Source organism: Parasteatoda tepidariorum, chromosome X2 (genome assembly GCF_043381705.1).
Source record: "Parasteatoda tepidariorum isolate YZ-2023 chromosome X2, CAS_Ptep_4.0, whole genome shotgun sequence".
In the NCBI taxonomy this organism is placed as follows: Eukaryota; Metazoa; Arthropoda; class Arachnida; order Araneae; family Theridiidae; genus Parasteatoda; species Parasteatoda tepidariorum.
The window spans coordinates 48,710,023-48,733,060 of NC_092215.1; the positions used below are offsets into that span (position 1 = coordinate 48,710,023).

A 23,038-nucleotide genomic window follows, 5' to 3' on the forward strand; every position below is an offset into this window, starting at 1 on the left:
TATCCTTGTCTGAGTATACAAAGCAAAGGAGGGGATACAAGTTTCTATATTCATTGTCTACGAAGTGTTTCAATTGGTTTGAATAAATTATCAAACCGAGCATGGCATTAGTAAAATTGCGCCAAACAAAAATGCTAAAAATGCCATTCTAGTAAGCCTGACTAAACGATTAAGCGATAAAGATGAAAACGATGGTGCGATCGACCAATCAAATGTCTCTATTTAATAAAAAATCGGTCAGCCAAGCAAGAGCGAAAAAATAATTGGTTTTGTATCGGTGTTGGAGCGGCCATCCTTGGAATTAAAGCAAATTTGAGTGCTTTAGAGACGCGGGACTGCTATTTGCACTGAAGAATTCAAATCTATTTCGTTTTTGAAGAGTTAAAACAAGTCTATTGTTTCCAAACTTTCCCAAATCCAAACTTTTGAAAAAATTCAGTTTTAGCATGGTTTTAAGCACAGATCTTATATTGTACAAAAGTAAGACTCAGGAAGCGAAATTTTGTTTCTGCACATTTTTTGCAGTGCCTGTTCTATTCTACCTGCTGGAGATATGAAAACAAAACCGCGTGTTTAGGAACAGTTCTCTATTGTATCTCATGCTTTGGAAACTATGTACGCAATTTTACTCAGCAAATTATAGGCGTTTCTCGATTATTTTCTAAGCGTTCACAGCTCAGAGTAAATTAATTACCTTTCCTGGATGAGCTCTAGGTGGGTGAAACTATTAAAAAGTGAATTACGTATGCATATTTTAAATTACGCGATATCTAGCGAAGTTCAAAACAATTTCAATGCAATTTTTTTTTGTTTTTAATCTTATCAATTGTCTCACAACATTTAAGTTAATATCAAGTATCAAACAGTAAGAAGCAAAATATGAACTGAAACTAGAATACTTATATACTGAACTGCGGGTTTTGTACTGCTCATACTACTAATTTATTAAAATTTTATTCAGGCAAATCAGTTGGGTTGTTTTTTTCAACACTTCTTGTTTTAAGAATCGAGAGCATTTTTTTTCTTACATTTTTCTGTTTTTATTATAGCTGTACATTTAAACTCAGCGTTTTTGATAGACTATTCGTATTGCTCCTTATTTCCTGTGCATTAAGGCAAATAACCAGTAGTAAAGAAAGCTGTGATTTTCAATATTAGTTATAGTGTAAGAAATACGAAAATTTTTTTCTCTATTTCTATTTTGCTTTGTTTATTAACTTTTCTTTTTATCTGCATTTTTATTATGAAACAGAATCTTTGAAATAGCGTTTCTCATGAAAGTTGTACTTTAATCATCACTTTTTTTTAAAAAAAAATTTGATTATGTTAAAACGTTTAATAAAAATTTTCAGTGTTATATTTATTGCTTGAAAGTTAAGTGTGATTTTTGTTTTGGTTTCTATCTAGCTTTTTCTTTTTTAAGGAATTTATGATTTTATCAACATTTTTATCATATCACAGCAATTCTATTTCTATTCACCTTTATTCTTTTTTATTCACTTTTTCTTTAAAATATAATAATTAGAAAACTGAGATGTTAAGCTTTAAAATTTTTCTTTTGAGAATTACGATCGGCTTTTATTTTTCTGTTTTGCTTTTTTATCTAATCTTTTGTTTTTATGGACATTTTTATGATAGTGCGGTATTTTTAAGAGTGTTTTTGGCAGACTATATTTCTCTTAACGTTTTGTGGATACTTTTTTTCACTGAAAAATGCTATTTTTTGCATATAAGTCTAGTTTTAAGAATTAAAAGTATTTTTTGTTTTTCTTTTTTTCAACTTTTCCACTTCAGTTTTTTTTAATAGCTGTTATCCCATATCATTATTAGTTAAGTTCTGATTAATTTTCTATAATAACTAAACTTGTTTTTATGAAAAATATTTATTAATGATTTTCTTTTTAAAAAAATATGCTATTCGGCAGATGAATATTCGGTCAAATCATTATTCGTTACATCCCTATTGAAAAGCATCAATGTAGATATATAATAATTATACAATAAACTTTTTCTTAGATTCAGATGATATAGTTCTTTCCATTAGAAAAACGAGACTTTTATTAGTTTAAATTGCAGTCGTTTATGGTAGATTGTCTTTTCTGTTTTAAGATGTTAGAATTAATATTTTTGTTTAATTTCATGTTTTAGTAGGATAATTTTTATTCTGATTTTGAAAATTTAGTGTTAAAATTTTAACTTTATATTAATAATCGACTCTGTAATAATCATTTACTAAATAGGAATATATCATCTGAAGTTGCAGTTAGGAACCAGAATTTTTCAAGAGTGTTCTATCTTAGCAACATTTAATTTTATTTCACAACTCTCTTCAAAAAGTTGGTAATGCACAGTTGATTTTTTTCACATTTTATTACTAAGTTGTTTTTTTAATCAGGAAAACAATGTGTTTTTTCTCTTTTCGAAAAATAGAAATGCTGGGTATCCCCATGGCAGAGTAGTGGCGACATTAACATTGCCAAGTTCTTGCAGAAAGATTTTTCCTTTGAGAAGTAAAATATTTTTCTTTTCTGCAGAAATTTTTGAAAGATTTCATCTTTTCTTCAGAATTATATTTAAAAGAGGCTTTTCTTGCACTTTGGATTGGAAGGAAATGCTTATAATTTTTCTATTCTCATTTGAGAATAATGAAAAGGAAAGAATAAATATGTAAAAAATATGGTTTTCTTTTTTGTAGAAATTTGCATTCTACTTTTTCATGCAGTTATTAGTATTGATTTTCACATAGGTTTCAAAATCAGACATTTTTAATTCGATGTTCTTTATTACAACAACTAAATCTCAAAATAAAACACGCATTTAGTAACCCTTTTTTTTTAGTCCGATTCACGTGATTTCGCCTTCAATCTCTTTTTTCAGTAGTTACTGCTGTAGATTTCACGATTTTGTAATTTTTTTTAATGTGATGATGAATTGCAAAATGCGAAAAGGAAATAATTAGTGTGTTATCTTCCTACAAAATGTGAGAATATCATCCATAATATTAGAATAAAAAAAATATTACATATTCAATTAAAAAAATAATTTTATTTGATTTATTTACTTATTTTTTGAAGTTAACGCTCTTGTTACTTTAAATTCGTAACATGTATATATGTTATTTTTAAGTATCTTTCCTACACAGAAAATTAGTTTTTCTTTAAATTTTGTTACTCAATGAAATACTATGCTTGGCAGGGAAGATTTGTAGAAATTTGCCAAAGTAGCTAGTGAATAATTAACCAAATTCATAAATGTAGATGTTTACAAATCCCTGTGTAAAAAAAGTAGTTTTTGGAACATTCTCTGAAAAGTGGAAAAAAAATATTCCTTATAAAGTCTCGTAAATTTTTTTATTAATAATTCAAATGCATATTATACCATTCAAATCAATATGTCTGATGAAAGAAAATTCAATCTAAATTTTTCTGTGAAACTAGATTTCATTGTGCATTAATGTTTCGAATTGTTCTTTTATTGCAGAGGAAGATATACTCCTTTAAACCAAGAAATGTATACATTGTATGTGGAGAGTAAGCTTGCTGGTCCATTATTTGGAAGTGTAATTGTAGAAATGAATCCAAGAGAAAATGTAGGTAATATTGTTGACACCTACTTACATGCTCTACAAAATGAAGAAAAAGTACCTGGCTTGGCAATTTATAATGGCAATAACCAAAAGCTTGAATGGAATGCTACTCTAGAATCTCAAGGGATTGAGGATGGAACCAGAGTGTTTATTGGTCATGATAGTAAGTTTAAATTTTGTTGTTGATTCATCTTTTTTATTTTCAATTTGTTTACATTGAGCCTTTTGTTTTGAAGGAACTTGAGTATGCTTTAAAAATATATTAATGGGTTATTTTTTATTTATTATATATTCTTATGTTAACTTTTCTTATGGTTAAGGTTATTTATTATATATTATGTTCACTTTTTTATGGTTAAGGTTATTTTTTATTTATTTATCAAGTTAACTTTTTTATTGTTTCAGTTCTCTAAGTAAAAATTTTACTAGATAGTTATGGAAATCAGAGGGTGCAGGAGAAAAACTACTTGCTTGCCACTAAATAGAATGAGTTCTGTATTTTCCAGGGAGAATCTTTTTTGTAGAAATTTATGGTTCAAAAACCATCCAACAAACAAACCATTACTCTCAAAAGGTGAATGCAGGAGAAGAAAAGGGGGAGCAGTGACCTTGGAGAATGAGCTGAGTTAAAATTTTGTGTTAGTTGAGATGCTGATACAAATCTTAATATTTTATGTAAAAAATACTTCTATTTCGTCTCAAAATGCAACTTAAATTTAAGTTTTTTACCAAATCTTGATGGGTTTTTTGAGAAATTGGAACTATTTAGATACAAGACTAGAAGGTTAATTTCCAAGATAATTAGATAATTATCAAGATCTTAGTAAATGCTAAGCTAACAACAAGAAACATACTTATAAGTTTTCGCAATATTTTAAATATTTTGTACTTTGATATATAATTTAAAATAATTATTAAAAGATTTTTCTTAGAAACTATAATAAGACTTTTTTCTCTAAAAATATTTGCTAATTGTGGGCTCCATAACTTCTTTATTCATCTCATTTATCTAAACTTTTATTACTGTTGTATTTTATGTTGCACATAGGTTTTTATATATTTGTTTTTATGTATAGTTTTATGTACCACTATTGGTCTGAGTATAGAACATCTAATCTTTCACGAAAGTTATTTGATGTGAATAATCATTTAATATTACTGTAACAACTGTCTGTTTTTTCATTAATGTGTTTTATAAGAAGTCATTTTTAATTAATTTTAAACAATTATTAAGATAGTATATTTCATAAACACTTTATTATGAATACGCTTTAGATACAGTGAATGAATAAAGTAAAAATGTAGAATGAAAGGATACCAATAGATGCATCAGTGAATAGGTGAATTAATACAAGTCAGTAGTATATAGCAGTGAATTTGTTATTGAAGGATATTTTAGTGAATTGTTGAATGAATGAATGAGTTTATAAATGAGTTTATAAATGCATAAAAATATTTATAAAGCTATAAGTTGGTTTACGGCAGTCAATGACAAAAGTTTTTCATTTTTAAAATAGTTTTTAACAAAATGATGACGTTGAAGGTAAATTATAGCAATGTATATCGAAAATGAAACTCCAGAAACAGCTGGTTTTGAAGATTCTATAAAATTGTTTGCAATAATGATAAAATTGTTTGCTCAATTGAACTATTGGTTTTCTTTCTTAACCTTGAATGCATTCATTCTAATTTTTCTTATTCTCATGTTTCCCAACTCAACATTTAGGATTGATATAGATTTCATATTTATTTTCTCTATTAGAAATATTGTAATTTAAAATAAAAAAAGCATTTCTCTATATCATATTGATTACACCAACAGGACAATTCAAGGATTTTTTTTTCTTTTAAAAAAAGATTCCTTTTCCAAAATGGAGTTATTGGTGCCGTTTTCAGTATTGCCTGGGGTGCAATGTCTTCTGACTGCACTGTTTTATATTATTACTTATGTATTGATAAGAACAGCCTCTTTTTTATACTATTGTGCAAATGTGGAAAATTTATTTCGAAGTATATAGTATGATACTTTTTAAAGGATCTAATTTTATGAAGCCTGTCCATGTTGCTGTTATTGGTCTTTCTACAATTCTCATAGCTTGTGTACTTTTTGTTGTTACTGCTTTATTGTATGGAACGACTGGAGGAATTATACCTTTTGATGTAAGTAACTGATTTAAGGTTATCCAAAAAAATAAATATAATTTTTGTTATCTTTAATAATGTCACATTAAATGTATTTATTTAAGCTTTACATTAATGAATATTTTATTTGCAAATTTATATCTAAAAAATAGACATTTTAAAAACTTTGCAGAAAGGAGGATTTTAATGAGTAAAATTTTAAAGTTTAGTTTTATAAATTTTTTTTATTGTAAATTGATAAATGTAATTGTTTTTGGGAAAGCTACATATTTTATTATTGATTAATAAAATATGTAGTGTTTACTCAAATAGTTTTTAAATCTCTAAAACATAACAAAGTGAATGAAAGCATAAACCTTATGCTCTCCTAATACTTTAATATGCTGTTTTAACTAATATTTAACTAATGTAAACACTAAATCATTTAAACCATATAGTACAATATATCTATATTATTTCTAAAATTCATAAAATAATGTAGTTACAGGGTGCATGGTGTTTTTAAAAAGTGTTATTTATATTTTTTAAAAGCTCTGAAAGGTGCTTTTTTTATTCGGAGTTGTGAAAAGTGTTTAATTTTCTATCTTTTAAAAAATGATTTTTGTTTTTCTAAATATAATTGTTCTAAATATAATTGCCGTATTGATAATTGTTCTTAATCGCAAAAAATGCATGTTTTTCATAATTTTCTCTGCAATATTTATTAGAAACTAGTTATTTTATCTTGATTATGTAAAATTCTTTGATTATGTAAAGTTATTAAAGTTTTCATAAACTAAGAACTTTAAACGATAGGAAAAAAAATTATTACTCCACAGATCCTAATTATGATTTTTTTTGGAAAGTGATTAAAAATATATTTTGAGTGGTTCAAAAGTACTTAAAGGGTGCTTATTCTTGTTGAAAAATCTGGCTACGCACCCATAGTTACTAATTATTAAGATAAAAAAATTTTAAGTTTTAGAAAGGTCCTTTTCAATGTCTACTTAGAGGTAACATAGGAGTGCAAAAGGTTACAAAACTTAATCTGAAACTGAAGGATAAAGAAAAGTAACAGATTTTGTCTATGTATTAGAGAATGGGGATGGAAATGAAAACAAGGACTTCAAAAGGAAAAATATAAAATGGACTAGAGATATCATAAAAATAAATTTAAGTTATTCATACAAAACTTCAGGGTTTCATATTAGGAAAAAGTATGCAAAAATTTAATTAATCTTAGAAAAAGAGTCCAGTGGTAGAGTAATCAAAGCTTAAATCAGTAATTATATTCAGCAGAGAAATCAGAGCCTTTTCATTGAGTTCTTTATTCACACCTAAAATTTAATACAAACTAAGAGATGGCTCATTAGACTCACTGGGTTTTACTTTCTTTTTTTAGCATTGAAGTAATAACTATAAATATGTTTCTAAGACTATAATTTTTATAATTGTCTTTACAAAAGATTAAATATCATTTTATGAAATCTTTGTTTTTTTCCTTTATCTCTCTGTTGTCAGTTACATCATATTAATTTTAAATTTGAATGGAATGCTTAACTGAGCCTTGTCAATCCTTCAGGATTGTAAGATGCTGCTGAATTAGTAAATTTTAATCTTGAAATCCTGTAGAGCCAAAAAAAAAACAAAACAATATAGGATTGCATTCCATGAATATAGCACCGGGCACAAAATAAAAAACAGACCACCCTCAATTACTTTTGATCTAGTGATCGGATCTTCAATTCAGACTCAATTTTAATGGCTCTAGGGGGTGACTTCAAATAAGCAAACTAATAAGTGCAAACGATATTTTAAGTTATGGAATCAGACACAAAAACGTTTTTTCTCTGAATAAACTTGTCTTTTTTCCCCGACAGATTCGAATTTCTGACCCCCAAAATATAGGGTTAACTGCAGTCTGTGAAATATGATCCCAATTGTTCAATCAGATGAGCGCTCTAAAGTTCGGACTTAGACTTAAGTAGTTTAGGAAAATAAAATGCTAATTTTATTTTTTGAATATCTATATCTCAAGCTATATCTCAAGAAAATTATAAGCAAATTGAAAGATTTTTTCATACAATTATAAAATTCTTTTATCCAAAGATACTTTTATGCAAAAAGTAACTTTTATTAAATATTTTTTATTATTCTATTTAATAATATTGAAAAAAAATTTTGAATTGTAAGGTATAGAATTTTTTACACCATTTCACAGTGGACCAGCATCCAAGGTTTCGTGGCCAAAATTAGTATTTCGATAAAATTTGTTTCAAGATTTGGGGATTTTTATTTAGGATTTTCATGTGCAGGTAAATTGAATTCATAGTTGAAATTTTGAAATACACTAAAAATGCCATAAAAAAAAACCAGATGGCGCCTGAAATATGGCAAGCAAAAAATATATATATATCAGGGTGGCCACCCACCTGGAAAACCTTCAAAACCTGGAATTATCAGGAAATTTTTTTATTCTGGAAAAAACTTGGAAAAGTCAGGGAAATTTGGATAAAAGCCTGGAAAAATCAGGGAATTTTAAAGAAATGCTGGAATTTTTTACTTAATTTGAATTATTTTACCATCTCTTTTATCCACTTTATTTAGACTGAAATTTATCGTCAAACAGTTGAAATATCATCAACTTAGTAATACTTTGCTTGCATTAAAATTCTTTCCATTATTACCCTGCTAAACTAGAATGCCATATGAAACTCTCCCATGTTGCTAAATGAATGGCGATTATAGGACTAATTAGTTTAGGAAAGGCAAAAATTGTAATAGAGGTGGAAGAAGGGCTTAGGATATTTGCTCTGTAGGTTGAATTCATTTACTGTTCAAGTTGGGGATATTTTTTTCTTTTAACAAAATGTTTTAGTGTTTTTAACTTTCCAAAAAAATTTTTTTATAGTTTAATAATAGATTTTGTCTTGCACTCCTTTTCTGAAAACTTTTGTCTTCTCATACAATGAATTAGTTTTTCTCAGTACAGCCAACCAATCTCTCATTTTCTTGAATCGCTAATAGCAAAATCGTTACAATTGTTGCATTGATGCTAATTTTCGGAATTTCATTTTAACTTTTTACAGCATATTTTATTGAAAAGAAAAAGGTTCTTTTGTGAACCAACTAGATGTTAACAATAAATCTTTCTGTTGTTAGTAAATATTTGATTCAATATTCAAATAATGTATTAATCACAATGCCCAAAGTTCGTAAATGTTGCTTACATTCCAGAGATATTTCCGAAACTGTTTCTCCTTTTACCCTAAAAAACTGGCAAAAGCCAAGGAATATGTGAAAAATGTGTTAAATGATGTATAAACTTGGAATATAAATTTGTATTATCTATATTTGTTCATTAGAAAGAAGGAAAAGAAAAACTTGTATTTTTGTTTTGTACTATACAGGTACAGATTTCAAGTTGGGCAACCAGATGACCAAAATTTTAAACTTAATATTAAGTGAATAAGGTATCATTTCCAAGGTAAAAAATTGAAGATTTAGAAAGAATGACTTATACCTTAATATCAATTTTCATTTAGTTACAGACTATTAAATCATCATTTGAAATTTCTAACTGTGGTAAGTGAATCTCTAACAAAGTACAGTTTTTTTTTAAAAATTCACACTAATAATGGAAAATGGGAGAAATAATATTTAAAGTGAACTGCATCAATATATATATATNTATATATATATATATATATATGGCAAAACAGGTTATTAACAGGCACAAATGTGTAGAAAAATTTCACATCTTGATTTACCTAATAAATTCTCATGCACTTACGATATTTTACGTGCGATACCAAGATGCGTAATTAATTGTACTGTGCAACTAAGATTTAGCATAATTAAATTATTTTTTCTGTTTAAAGCTGGATTTTAGTAGATTTAATAACAAGTATTTTTATTGTAAATTAATAATTAATTGTTTTTGCATCAGGCGCCACTGCTTTTCTTTTTATTACATTTGTTTTTATTTATTTCCATCTCTTGTGATAATTAATTTTAAATTTATAACACACATTAAGTAATCGATACTAACACTTTAAGACTTTGCTTTTTCTTTATAAAATTAAATATGAATATAAACCATCTAAATATTCCTTTAGGTTAGGTATTAGTTAATGCATTTCACTTCAGTAACCTAATGAAATTTGTTTAACTATGCTGTGCTTTAAGTTATTTATATTATAACTTAAAATTGATCAATGAAGTTTTTATATATTTTTAAATTTTACTTTGTTTATTTATTTGAGGTAAGCAACTCAGTTTTAATTTTTTGAGAAACAATTTAACTTTATTTAGAGCATTTTAAATCAATCATTTTGCTTAGAGCTTGAAAAATGTATGTATTTAGAGAAAAAAAAATTCAGAACATTCTGTAGTTATTTATTTTTTTAGTGAAGAAATTTTTTTGAAAAAAATAATTAACCTACTTCCATAGCGAACTACAACAATAACACACATCCTATTCAATTATTAGTTAAATAGAATACAAATTGTTAGTAGTTATTGGACCTGTATTTGGCAAATGAAAGGGATAAAATTTTATTCTATAATTCATAAAAATTTCCCCCCCATAAATTTGGCTCATCTCTAATGCTTCAACCAGGGACATATGCTCTTTCTCGTTCACAGTTAGCTATGCCACCAAATGCAAGTAAAAGGTACATCTGTTAATATTGTCTGCTTTGAAACATGATCGTAAGAACTGTACTTTCATTTTGTAGGATCTCATCTGTTCTCATTGTAGGATCATTTAAGTATATGCAGACAATAAATAAAGCTATTATTTTTCCTGTGCGATCTTTTTTTACCAGAAAAAATTGCTATGGACTAATAATACAGTAAAAAATTGTTTCCCCCCTTTTAATGTACAGTGACATTCAATAGATTTTTTTTATTTTATATATATAAATAATGCAACTTCTTGGCATTTTTTTCCATATTTCTTTATAAAAAAAAAAGAAAGATTTCAGTGAAAATTTTTTTTATTCCAGGATTTTTAAAATTATTAAATTTAAGGAAATATTGCTTAAAGATTAAGAAAATATTGCTTAAATAGTTTTATTTACATTGTTGTTAATATACCTTGCACAGTTAAAATTAAAATTAGTGATTTTTCAACTAACTTTTACAAAATGGAAAATGTTATAAGACACATTGATCCATCCATTCCAACAGGAAATAGAAGGCAATTAAAAAAATTTTTGGGTCACTGTATTGGCTATTTGGTACATTTTGTACAAAAACTAAAAAACTAACACTTTAAAACAATATTTAATTCATTAAAAGTAATATATTCTACAAACTAAACATATTATTTTCTTCACATCATTCAAGATGATATATTAAGAAATTAACATTTTAAATAAAATACTTTATAATATTGACACTTTTCTTGTGCCCACCTGCACTTTATGAGAAAAGAAAACACACTGACCTGGAAATTTTAAGATTGTTACTGAAAAACCTGGAAAAATCGAGGAAATTTGAAACCAGATTAGAGTGGCCACCCTGTATATATATAGTACGTTTAAATAATTAAATATAGCAATGAAAATATAAAAATGTTCGTAATTTTATATTAAAAATGAAAAGCAAGTTATATTTCCGAAGTAATATTACGAAATAATGCGAAAACATAAAGAAAAAAAACATAATTTTTGTTTTTCGGTATATTTAGCCCACCTTTGCAATATGGGCAAAATGGGGTAGGTTTTTTTGAAAGAAGAAACATCAAGGAAGACAACAAAAAAAAGTTTAGCTAATTACCTTGTGGAACTTTTTGGAGATAAATTTTGAAAGTGATTTAAACATTGTAAAATGTCAAATGATAAGATATAAACTGTAAGTTTGTCAAGAGTATTAACTAATCCAACAAATTGAAAAATTTTACTGTAATTCCAGACTAATTACTCTGATAAAAATGTAACAGAAAGGTGAAATTCCTTTATATATTTCTGAAATATAAATTTCAAAGTTTAATTTGTAAAAAATTTTTTTAACATACTTTTCACTACATTGTACTCTTGTCGGTCCAAAAAAGTAAATCATATTGTTTGGAATTATTATGAATACTTAATTTGGGCGATATTAAAGCTGCTTAAACATATTTTAGTTGAAATTTAATTTTTGACTTTTGGCCAAAGATCATGGTCTTCTGGCCCACTGTGCATTTTAAAGAACATAATTTAAATGGAAAATACAGAACTTGAGCAAAATCTGTCGAATAGTTCCTGAGAAATTGAATTTTAAATATGAATTTTTTGAAATTTAATTTCTCAGGAACTATTTAACCAATTATACTCAAATTTTGTATGTCATCATGCAAAATTATATTCTTTTAAATGATGAAAAAATTGTATACTTTGCAGTTCAAAAATTTTTTGATCTTTATTAAATAAAATAAAAAAAAATAATTAATATTTTGTAAAGTTATTATTTGAATGGAATTATCTTTAGACAAACGAATTTTATAATAGTGTGCAATTTTTTTTAATTCCCTTAAAAAGCTCTCAAGATTTAGCAAAGTACACAAAAAGTAAAATTAATGATTTGGGGTCCAAACTTTGGAGCTCTCTCTTAACCGGACTATTGAGACCATATTTCCCAGATTACAGCTATCCATTATATTTTGGGGGTCAGAAATCAGAGTTCGTTAAAAAAAGGTATGTTTATTCAGAAAAAGTTGAGGTCACCCCCTTGAGCCATTAAGATTGAGTCCTAGGTGAGTAATTATTATTAGATTCGGTCATTAAATAAAATGTTATTCAAGGTGGTCCTTCTTTTTGCATACTGTGCACTAAATTATGGCATTAGAAACATCTAAAACATTATATTGTTTCATTCGTCATAACGATCCATTTTTAAAAATTTAGTGTTATTCTGACTGCAAAGAAAAGGACAGCTCAACGTTTTTGGATAGTTGACGTTGTAGGAAGTTTAATGTTTGATATTTTTGACCTTTTAAGATTTTTTCTTAGTATGATAATTGTTTCCATGAGATATTTCAGAAGTATTCAAAAGCATATATTCAGATAAAAAGTCTTGTGAAAAGACTTTTTTATCCTATCTGGGATATTGAGTATCTTGAAACTCAGTAAATTTCCTTAAAGCTAATTGCAATCTTGTGCTCTTAAAAATTGTTGTCCTTACTTATGTTATCTGGCTAACTTATTTAACAGATGATTATTTTTTAAATTATTTCTATAAAACATCTAAGCAGTTCAAATACTGTTTGGAAAAACAGTAAAAGTGATTGGCTTTGATTTAAAAAAAAAAAAAAAGGATTGGAAAAAGAAGGAAAAAAACAGTTTAAAAATTAAAGCATGTTTACATATTTATTTATTGTTCTTACTGCTTATTAACTTTGTTTTTATTCTTTAGTTATGAATAGTAAAATAGTAGGTTAAGTATACATTTTGTAAAAACTAGTTTTCTACATATCTTATTAGTTTTATCTTATTAGTTATTTTGTTTAGTTTTATGTGATAATAAATTAAAACTATGACTCATGACTTATTATTTATTTATTTATTTTTTTGCTGATTGAGATCTTAAATTTTTTCTTAACTTTTAGACCAACAACAAAATGTATAAAAAATTGAACTTTCTTCTTTGTGATAAACTTACTGATATTTTTGTTGATAACTAATGTTAATACTAAACTTAATTATATTTTTTAGTATGGTATTGTAATCGATGCTGGATCCGCACATACTGAAGTATTTCTTTACCAGTGGTCAGGTGAAAAAGACCAGGGAACTGGTCAGGTTCATCAGAGAGGATCATGCGAGTATGAAGGTAATGTTTTTGACTTCTTGTGTAGATTAATTATATAGTTGTGAATTGTTGCTATAACCTGAAAGTGATTATGTTTTATTGAATTTTTTTTTAAAGTTGCTGTCAAAATTGACATTTAGAAAAACGATTCACATCTTTACATAAATATATATGAAATTCATTTGTCATTTCACTTCATCTATACATCAAAACCTGAGTCTAAACGCTGTATGAAATAGATATTTTATGGTTAAAGGGTCATATGGGTTTTGAAGGCTTAAAAAAAATTCCGAGATTCTATTGCTAATAATTATTTTATTTAAAGTTTAAACACATGAAATAATGTAATTTTATGAAATTTTTGTTTTAAACTTTTGACATTTAGCTGTGAAAATTGGATTTCTAGAACCTCAAATAAAGAAGTAATGTTGGATAGGTGAGATTAGATCATTCATATTTGAGCACAGAATTAAAAATAAAATTTGAATTTTTGTAAGAGTTGTATGTAGAAAAGTATATCTTTTATATTTAGACAAGAGTTATCTCTTACATCTAGAAAATGTATTGCCTTATAAAATAAGTATTCATCAAATGAAAGAAGAAAAAAAAGCAATTTCATTTTGTTCTGTCCCTAGTCAAGTCTTAGAAATTTCTATGAGATTGATACATTACACTATGAGAAATCATGTTTACCAATTTCAGAAATAGTCGTCTTAAACTAGGCCACTATTAGGTATTTGGTCTATTCAGGCCTTTTGCCAATTATTTGGTGGTCAAATATTCGGCAAGGTATTTTTTGGAAAAGCATTTTTTGAAAATAATTTTTTTTAATAACGTCAGGCACTGAACTTTCGTTCTTCGCCTTAGAAGATGCCAGAAGTGTTGCTCATTTATCGCTACCCAGTGGGCACCTGTGAACCAAAGTCACGGAGGCAAACAACATTACCCAGGCCACACTGCCACAAATACCCGTTCATAGGGTGGACCACATTCATACATTCACACATCAGAAGACAACACAGAGAGAGAGAAACATCCATGCCCAGAGCAGGATTCGAACCCGCAGCCATTGACTTCGCAGTCAGCCACGCTGACCACTCTGCCACCTGGCCTGCCTTGCCAAATTTATTTTTATGAATTTGACATAAAGAATAATCTAAAACAGTATTTTTTACTATACATTATTATAAATAGTTTTTACACTTCTTTATTAAGTTCTAAACCTGCACAAAGCTTGCAAATTTATGTTCTGGATGACGAATGGGAAAGCGAAATTTAAAGATTTAATATTAAATTACTTTATAACACTGAACCACGAGTTATGTAATGCTGATATTTTTTAATTAGATTCAGCCAAGTCAAAGCTCGGTTTTTTTTTTCAATACTTTCTGTTTAAAGAATTTAGAACGCTTTTTTTTCTTCCATCTTTTTTGTTGTTTTGTTAGCTGTTTTTATTATAGCGCAGCATTTTTAATGGAGCATTTATGATAGACGTGATTTTTTTTTATTGTCACTTCTTTCTGTACTTCAATTCTGTAAAATTTTTTTTCTGTTTCTCTTTTTTATCAGCGTTTTTTACACAGTACTTTTTAAAGAGCGTTTCTAATGAACGTTATTCTTTTATCGTCATTTTTTTCTAAAAATATGGCATGTTAAATTGAGATTTTTTGTGTTAAATTTTTCATGTTAATTTTTTGTGTTAAATTGAGATTTTTTGTGTTAAATTTTTCATGTTAATTTTTCGTGTTAAATTGAGATTTTTTGTGTTACATTTTTTGTTTAAAACTTGAGAACGATTTTTGTTTCAGTTTCTATGTAGCTTTTTCTTTTTTTAGAAAAAAACTTGTTTTTTTTTTTACTTTTTCAAGAAAGGAAAAAAACACTACAATAGTTTTTCATTAGGACTAATTGTAAAGTTGAAAATAAAGGAAAAAGAGAAAAAGAAAAAAATCCTCTTAATTCTTAAAACAGAACTTTAATTCTAAAAATGTTTTCGGAAAAAAAGTATCCATAAAACATTAAAAGAAATATAGTCTATCAGAAATGCTGTACTATTATAAAAGCACCAGTAAAAACGAAATATTATTTACAAAAGCCAAACATTAAAAATTTTGAAGCTTTCTGTTTTCCAAATAAAGTACTTAATAACAGTACATAATAACAGAAAAATAATTGTTCTGTTAAGGAACTGTGTTTTCTAATAATTTTATTTACAGGAAAAAGTAAAGAAAAAAAAACGAAAAGTCTAACAAAAACCCTCTTATTGACTTTTTTTTTGTAATTTAGAGCTTGTTTTTTTTAAAAAATCTGGAATTTCCTTAAAGTTTTGGAGAATTTAATGTGATCCAACTGATTTTCTGGAATTTTGAGAAAAACATATATATTTACGTGAGGCAATACTTTTTCTAAAATTAGTGGCCCACAGCACTGACTGTACTTTTCTGTTCTGCTACTTCCACACTAATTATTAAGACATTAATGCATATAGTGGACCTTTGTTTTGAAGCTCAATGGTCATTCAAAAATTTTTAAACGAAGGCCATTTTCTTAGACTTTGATCGTCAAAATCTACTTGTTTCAACAGTTAACCACAAAGATATATATTTTTATCATAAGTATACATATTAATGAGCTGTACCTAAAAAAATCAACGTGTGTTCAATATATTTCTCATAACCTTAAAATTGCCCTTAAAGTATCAAGAAACTGAAATTGTGAACAATTCTCAAGACCATTGACTGTCTTTGCCAAAACTAGATAAGTATAATGTTCACTCTAAAACATACTTAATGCTTGTAAGAAATTTATATAAAAATTATTCATTTTTAAAAAATAAAATCAGTTAATTCCGCTCTAGTATTATATTTGTTATAAATAAGATAGGAGATAAAATATAGATCTTGTGTAGTTCTGAATTTGTTATGCTATAAAGTTAGTGACTGCTGTGAAAGAATTACAGCTATTTTTTTTCTTGAAAATATTATGTACTTCTAAATAAAGTAAAACTTTTTAGAAAAAAATCTTTTTAACGAACTGAAAGTGCAAATATGATTTTATTCTGTAGTTGGAATTGCCAGTGGTGTTGATCCTGTAAACATAATTTCATGTGTAAATAACGTTACAAGTCTAGTCCCCAAAGGTTCATCGCCTGTACTTTATTTAGGAGCAACAGCTGGAATGAGAATATTAAAGTTCGTAAACTTCTCTTATAAATTTTATAAACAGTTTTGTTTATTGTTGCCATTACAGACAATACTTTTATTACCAGATGTTCTAAAAATACTGATTAAAAAAAATTGACTGAAGTGAAGTAGGTATAAATTGAATTATACATTTTGTTAATTTTTGCTTAGGAAACAACATATTTTTTCTCACTAAATTTTCAATTTTTGGTTAACAGTGTCATCTATTAACAAACTTTGTAACTAGTTTTAAAACTTGGTGAGAATCTGTCATCTATCTAGTTTTCTCAGCAAAAAACATTTAAATTTCTATTTTTCTTTAGTTGATTTTTTAAAGTCTTCTGTTATTTTTGGGATACCTGATTATAGTATATTTGCATATACATTAAAATTTTCTTTCTGATTGAAAAAATATTAAAATAAATACACCAGAACATAATTGGAAATAAAGATTTAATCAAGTATTTTATAGAACTTAATTAACATGCGTTATAAAAATTATAAGTATTTTTAATAATTCTTAAATGTGCTTTAAATTTATTTAAATAATTAAGTAATAATTAAGTATTAAGTAATAGATTGTATAGTTTAAAAGGTTTTACCTCCAGTAGCAGCTACCAAGAGAACAAGAAGAAACTTTTTCACCAACTTAATGACTTTCATTGACAAGAAAAGATTTATAATTGAAATGTTCTTTTTTTTGTACCAGTTAATGTTTAGATTATATTTAAAAGTATTTTCTGCTTTTTTTTTCAGTTTGACTAATCCGAAAGAAGCAAGTCTGATTTTAACATCATTGAAGTATGGCTTAAGTACTTCACCAGTTCAAGTTAAGACAATTAGTATTATACCTGGTGAAGCTGAGGCCCTTTTTTCTTGGATATCATCTAATTTTTTGATTAACTCTCTTTATGAGGTAGCATTTCTGTTGTATTCATTTATGTATTTGCAAGTTCAGATACTGTTTTAGCTGAAATTTGTTCTTACAGAGGATTCTAACTAATATTGTCATTCATTCTAAGGTATCTAGATTTCCCTTAAAGTTTAGCAAGGTACCACACATTTTTTAAAATTGCTTTCCTTTGGGAGAAAAAAAATTCTAAAATTAAAATTTTAAATATTATAAACATGCTTACTGTTTTCTTGTTACACCTTAAATATTTTATTATTACCCTGCATTCATGTTACTTATAAATTTTCTTTTCAAAGATAACATTTTTAAATTTATTCATTTGTGTAATTGTATTTTCATATTTGTAATAATTTTGTAAGTGTGTTTTCATATTGCAAACTTGTAAAAAAAGAATTACTATTTTTTTCTGAGTAGATTAAGATTTCCAAAACAGGTGAAATAACTTTTTACATTTTTAAGATATTTAAATCAGATTTTTTTCCATTAGTTGCCAAATACGATTCACTATAAATTATGAAATAATAATTTAGAATTTTTTTCACGCATGCTCAGTGCAAAAGAACTGCTTTTAACATTAAATTTTTTTTTTTTAGATTTCTCAAATTTGGTAATTTTAAATTGCTCCAAAAAATTTTTAAAATTTTACTTAATATTTTTAAAGTTATAACAAAAACACATAAGACAAAAAAAAATTAGTTGTTTATATTGCCGAGCAGTCTGAGTCTCAGTAGCTCAGTGGTATAATTCGAATCTACAAAGCAGAAGGTCCCAGGTTCGATGCGGACACTGATTCCCAATTTTTCTTATTTAATTCTATGAACATTCCAGAAGCTTCTGGTACATTCAATTTACATCATTTCCTCTTTAGTTATTCCTAGGAAGTTTCTAGAACATTCTTTGTTGGCAAGGGATCCCTTCATTGTAAACAGGCAGTTCTTAGTGCAGACTTGTTCTCGTCGTTTGTACTTTCTTCATTTTAATGAATTCATTATTTAAACCTCATCTTGTCATCTGTACTAAATCACTTTAACGTGACAATATAAATCTTCATAAATGCATAAATATTTAAGCTCGATTAACAGAATTTTATTCAGTTTTTAAAAATAGCTTAAGTCTTAAGTAATCAATACAAGTTACAAGCCTGTTGCTTAATTTTCTGACAAAGGGTGTTTAAAAATGCTTGTTTTCTTTTGTAATTTATATTTAGTCTCTCAAACCGCTAAACGCTTTTAACTTTATTGCCAAGTATGAAAAATCTCATGAATTAAATACTTCTTCTAAGTTAACAAAATAGTCCTCTAAGTATTTCTTGAGAAATTCAAAAAAATATCAAAAACTGAAAGTGTCTCTTCAATTATTGTAGGGTAGTGTATATATATATGTATGTATGTACATACATGTGTATGTATAAGAGCTTCATAATAACGTAGCCAAAATAAAAAGGCAAAGCAATTACATAAAATATAAAAAATGCATAGATACATGGAGTCGTAAACAGTATCTGAAGCTGCTGGATGAAATTACAAATATATTTTTGTGTTTAAAAACATATGCCATTCTTGAAAGCAGTGATATAAAGAATGCCTCCAAGCATCTGGCAAAGTTTGAGCATTTCTTTCAGTAATATTGGTCTTAAAGGTTTAATTTGTGTTGAAAATAGAAATACAACATAGATGAAATGATTTAGAATGATTTTTGTCTTTTGACCTTGTATATTGTGACTAATTTATATAATTTTCAAATATTCATGTTGTGACTTCAAATAGCATGTATGATCCCTATGTTTCAATGTGATTTTTTGTTATTATTTATCTTTCTTTGTCTTTTTATTTTGGTTATGTTGCTTTGAACAATTTCATATATATGTACAAATGCATATATACTTTAACTTATAAAATATTATTTTATTTTTTTCTTATTGTCATTTATGAAGCCCTTATTTTCAGGAGCTAAGTACTTATGGAGCTTTAGATTTAGGTGGAGCTTCTACTCAGTATGCATATGCTGTTCATAACAAATCACTCATTAATGATACAGACGTTTTCCCACTAAAACTATATGGTCATCAGTATTTTGTGAAATCTGAAACTTTCCTTTGTTTTGGTTATATTGAAGCTTTGTATAGAAATGAGGCATCAATGTTTATGGTAAGATTCTTATTTGAATGCTTTAGTTTGTTTTTATATTAATTATATATTTTGACTTCCTCTTTGTGATTCTATTCTTAGAAATTTGCTGAAAATCTATGATTTTTATCTGCAGATCTGCTTTCAAATAAGATCTGTCTTTAAATGTTCACTTGCATGTGATGACTTAGTTTTTCCTAAATTTGAAGACTAGTTTTTAAAAGCACAAGCTCTTTGGTGAAAATGAGAAGATACAATATTAATTTTTAAATGCATAAATATACATACATAAACTAAAAATGCCTTAAGTTATTAGTGTACAACTCTTCGTTTATGACGTAACTATCAATACACTGAAAAAATAAAGTCATTTTTAGATTTTTGGTTTGCTTATTGAAAGATGACTTCAAAGATGTCTCTTTGATTATTAAATGACAAAGATCTTTAGTATTCTGTTTTTAAAAATCCAAATGTTTCAATGTTTACAACATAAGGTAAGGCTATAAAAATAAATTGAAAACGTGTATAGGGTAATACATTCTTACATATAACTGTGTATAACAAATGCTTGCTAGAGTGGTTTTGTAAGATTGTAATGTGTGCTTGTCATACTTTGAAATTTTATTTTTAAAAAATAATGAGTGAAGAGTAAAACCCTTTGATTTTGAAAATAAATTAGTAAAAGAACAAGTAAAATTACTACTGCAAAATAGAAAAAGTAACAACCGTAAAGTAAATCTCAAGGAAATCTATGATTTAAAATAACCTTAAATTTCACTAAAAAATGTTAAAAAAAATTATTTAATTTAATTTAAAATATATTAAGTTTTAATTTAACAAATTTTAAGCTGTATGAAATGTTACAAATTTCTCTGAAATATTAAACATTAAAAATATCTAGAATAGAAAACAGAAATCAAATTCAATATTTGCATATAAGAAAGAATTTTAATTTTTATAAATTTTAAAACTACCAAATCTTTAGAAATTTTGTTTTTACTTTCAGAAATTGTTGTAATGAATATAATTGTTAAACAAAGTTGATAAATATTATAGCTTTTGTTTAAAGAATAAGTAAATAAGTAGAAAATTCTATTCATATTCGAGAAACCTTATAAAATCCATGAAATTGAATTTTTTATTTAATTTAATGGATTATTTAATTAAAAAATTTGTTTTAAAATTTTGCATTTTTTTAATTTGTGATATAGATAGGCATATTGAATCCACCCATATTCAGAAACTGAGCAAGAAAGTTTTATTTTTGAATTTACTGATATGATGAACTAAATGTTTATATGTTAAAATTCATGAAATTTTTTTTTTTTAAAATTCAAAATCAAAATAATATATGTCCAGAACTTCTTTAATGCATACTATATTTCAATTAAATAATGCGTAATTTTTATAATTTAAAACTTAAATATCAAAAAATTTAAATTTTGTGCTATTATGTTTGGTTTAATCATCTCAAAAAGTTATTTAAATTATTTAAAAAAAAAATCCAATGTACACATATGGTTGACAAAAATATTGCTTTTCAAATTTAAAAGAAATGGATTAAGGTATTTTTCAAATAAAAAACAATTGGATTTTGTTATATTATGTACCTTTTTAAACTATTTAATCTGCAATGTACTCTACTGTCATTTTTCGTCTCAAACCAAACTAAACTATATAATATAAACAAGGAACATCATCCTAGGATTATTAGTCTTGGGCGTTGTGCATAAAAAGGGATATAACACTGCTTTTTGTCTTTTCATTTTTACTTTTTCTTCTCTTCATCTCACTCTTTATTATTTTATTTCATGTCTGTATTAAAGTTAAAATGCATCAAATTTATCAACAAGACATCAAAGATAGTTGGAATTTGTTACATAAGCAAAACTATTTCCTAAGGGGAAAAAAGTGATTCCCCCAAAAGTCCGAATTCATAAGACCAATAGTTTTCTCTCCACCCATGGCTTATCATAGGGGTGCACAACCTATTTGAGTGAAGAGCCGCATGCATAACAGATTAATTTATGAAGGGCCGCATGTCCAAGTATTAGACATGTTAACAGAAATTATAGGTAGTGATTGTGATATAAATCTAAATATTTTTAAATGTTTAAAAATAAAGAAAAAACAATATAGATAAATTGAAATAAATAAAAATAATGGTCATGGTTCTTTTATTACCTTACAAAATACAAGAGTCCATTATAATATAAATTTTAACATTAAAATACTTTAATGGTCATCGAATTAAATTTTAATAAAATAAATATTCTATTAGGTAAAACAAATCCAAGTTAAATATTTTAATGTATCAAAAGTTTATAGGGTTTTAAATGATTTAAATTGAAACAAAATTCTTTAAGTGCAAAATAAGATTCAACATTTAGCAGATAATACACTTCAATTTTGAAACATTTAGTTCTTAACTTAGTTCTTAATTTTAGTTCTTACTTTCTTAAACCTTTTTTTAGAACCTTTTGATCTAAACAATTCCCTTGCAATACTCCAGGTATTTAGGCCGCATATCATTGCTGATTCTTAAAAAATAGATAATGCTTGTTCCATTACTACTAGAATAATCTCTCACTCAATGAGTTTTGAAAAAATGCAATTGAGTGTTTACAAATGCAAAGAGTAAACCCTCTAGGAAATTGCTCTGCTTGAAGATTTGGGGGAAAAAGGTAGTTGTTAAAGGATATTGAAATATCAAATTTAAAAATTTAAAAAAATTAATTAAAAAGATTTTGAAAACAAATTTTTTTTAAGGAAAACTTTTAAAAGAATTTCAGAAAAAGTAAAGATTTATTTCAAAATTTTCATAACAAATACTTTTACTTTTCCCAAAAAAGTAATGAAAAAACGAATAAAGGTACTGAAATTAAAAAGTAATGAAGTACAACTAAAAGTAATAAAATAAAAATACATACTTTTCACTTTTGCTTTCATTACTTATAACAAAAGTAAAAGTATTCCCATGTATGGTGCTGGTAAGAATGTTCTAAAGCCTAGTTTTTGATAAGCTTTCTAATTTTATTGATTGATATTTATTTTAAACATCTAAAAATATTGATATTTCTGACATGCATTGTATATGTTTTCAGGAAATTGAAACACCTACTCTTAATGATCCTTGTTTACCTGCAGGATATGTTGAGAAGATAGATGTTCAGTCTTTTGCTCAAAAACCTTGTATACAAAGCCAAAAGTTTAACAAGTGGATTCAAAATCATTCAATTACTGTAAATTTTTTTTCTAGATATTTATATCTTCTAATAACCAAATAATAAAGATAAATAAAAAAATAGTTAATTTA

The 23,038-nt window shown here is 26.3% G+C and overlaps 1 protein-coding gene across 4 annotated transcripts in view; it reads left to right on the forward strand.

The window, feature by feature from the left end:
* Window positions 1-505: 505 nt before the first annotated feature.
* The window catches only part of LOC107449521 (ectonucleoside triphosphate diphosphohydrolase 1), a 29,698-nt gene continuing 7,165 nt past the window's right edge, over window positions 506-23,038 (forward strand). The window contains exons 1-9 of one of the 4 annotated variants that reach the window (XM_016065073.4): window positions 559-714; window positions 1,050-1,165; window positions 3,481-3,749; window positions 5,622-5,746; window positions 13,405-13,522; window positions 16,566-16,692; window positions 17,440-17,599; window positions 19,543-19,743; window positions 22,827-22,964. In XM_016065073.4, the coding sequence (XP_015920559.1) occupies window positions 3,509-3,749; window positions 5,622-5,746; window positions 13,405-13,522; window positions 16,566-16,692; window positions 17,440-17,599; window positions 19,543-19,743; window positions 22,827-22,964 (1,110 nt within the window). In that variant the 5' untranslated portion in view covers window positions 559-714; window positions 1,050-1,165; window positions 3,481-3,508. Of the gene's footprint in view, window positions 715-1,049; window positions 1,166-3,480; window positions 3,750-5,621; window positions 5,747-13,404; window positions 13,523-16,565; window positions 16,693-17,439; window positions 17,600-19,542; window positions 19,744-22,826; window positions 22,965-23,038 lie in introns of all 4 variants that reach the window. The other 3 variants (XM_016065074.4, XM_016065072.4, XM_016065075.4) reach the window with 3 other exon arrangements.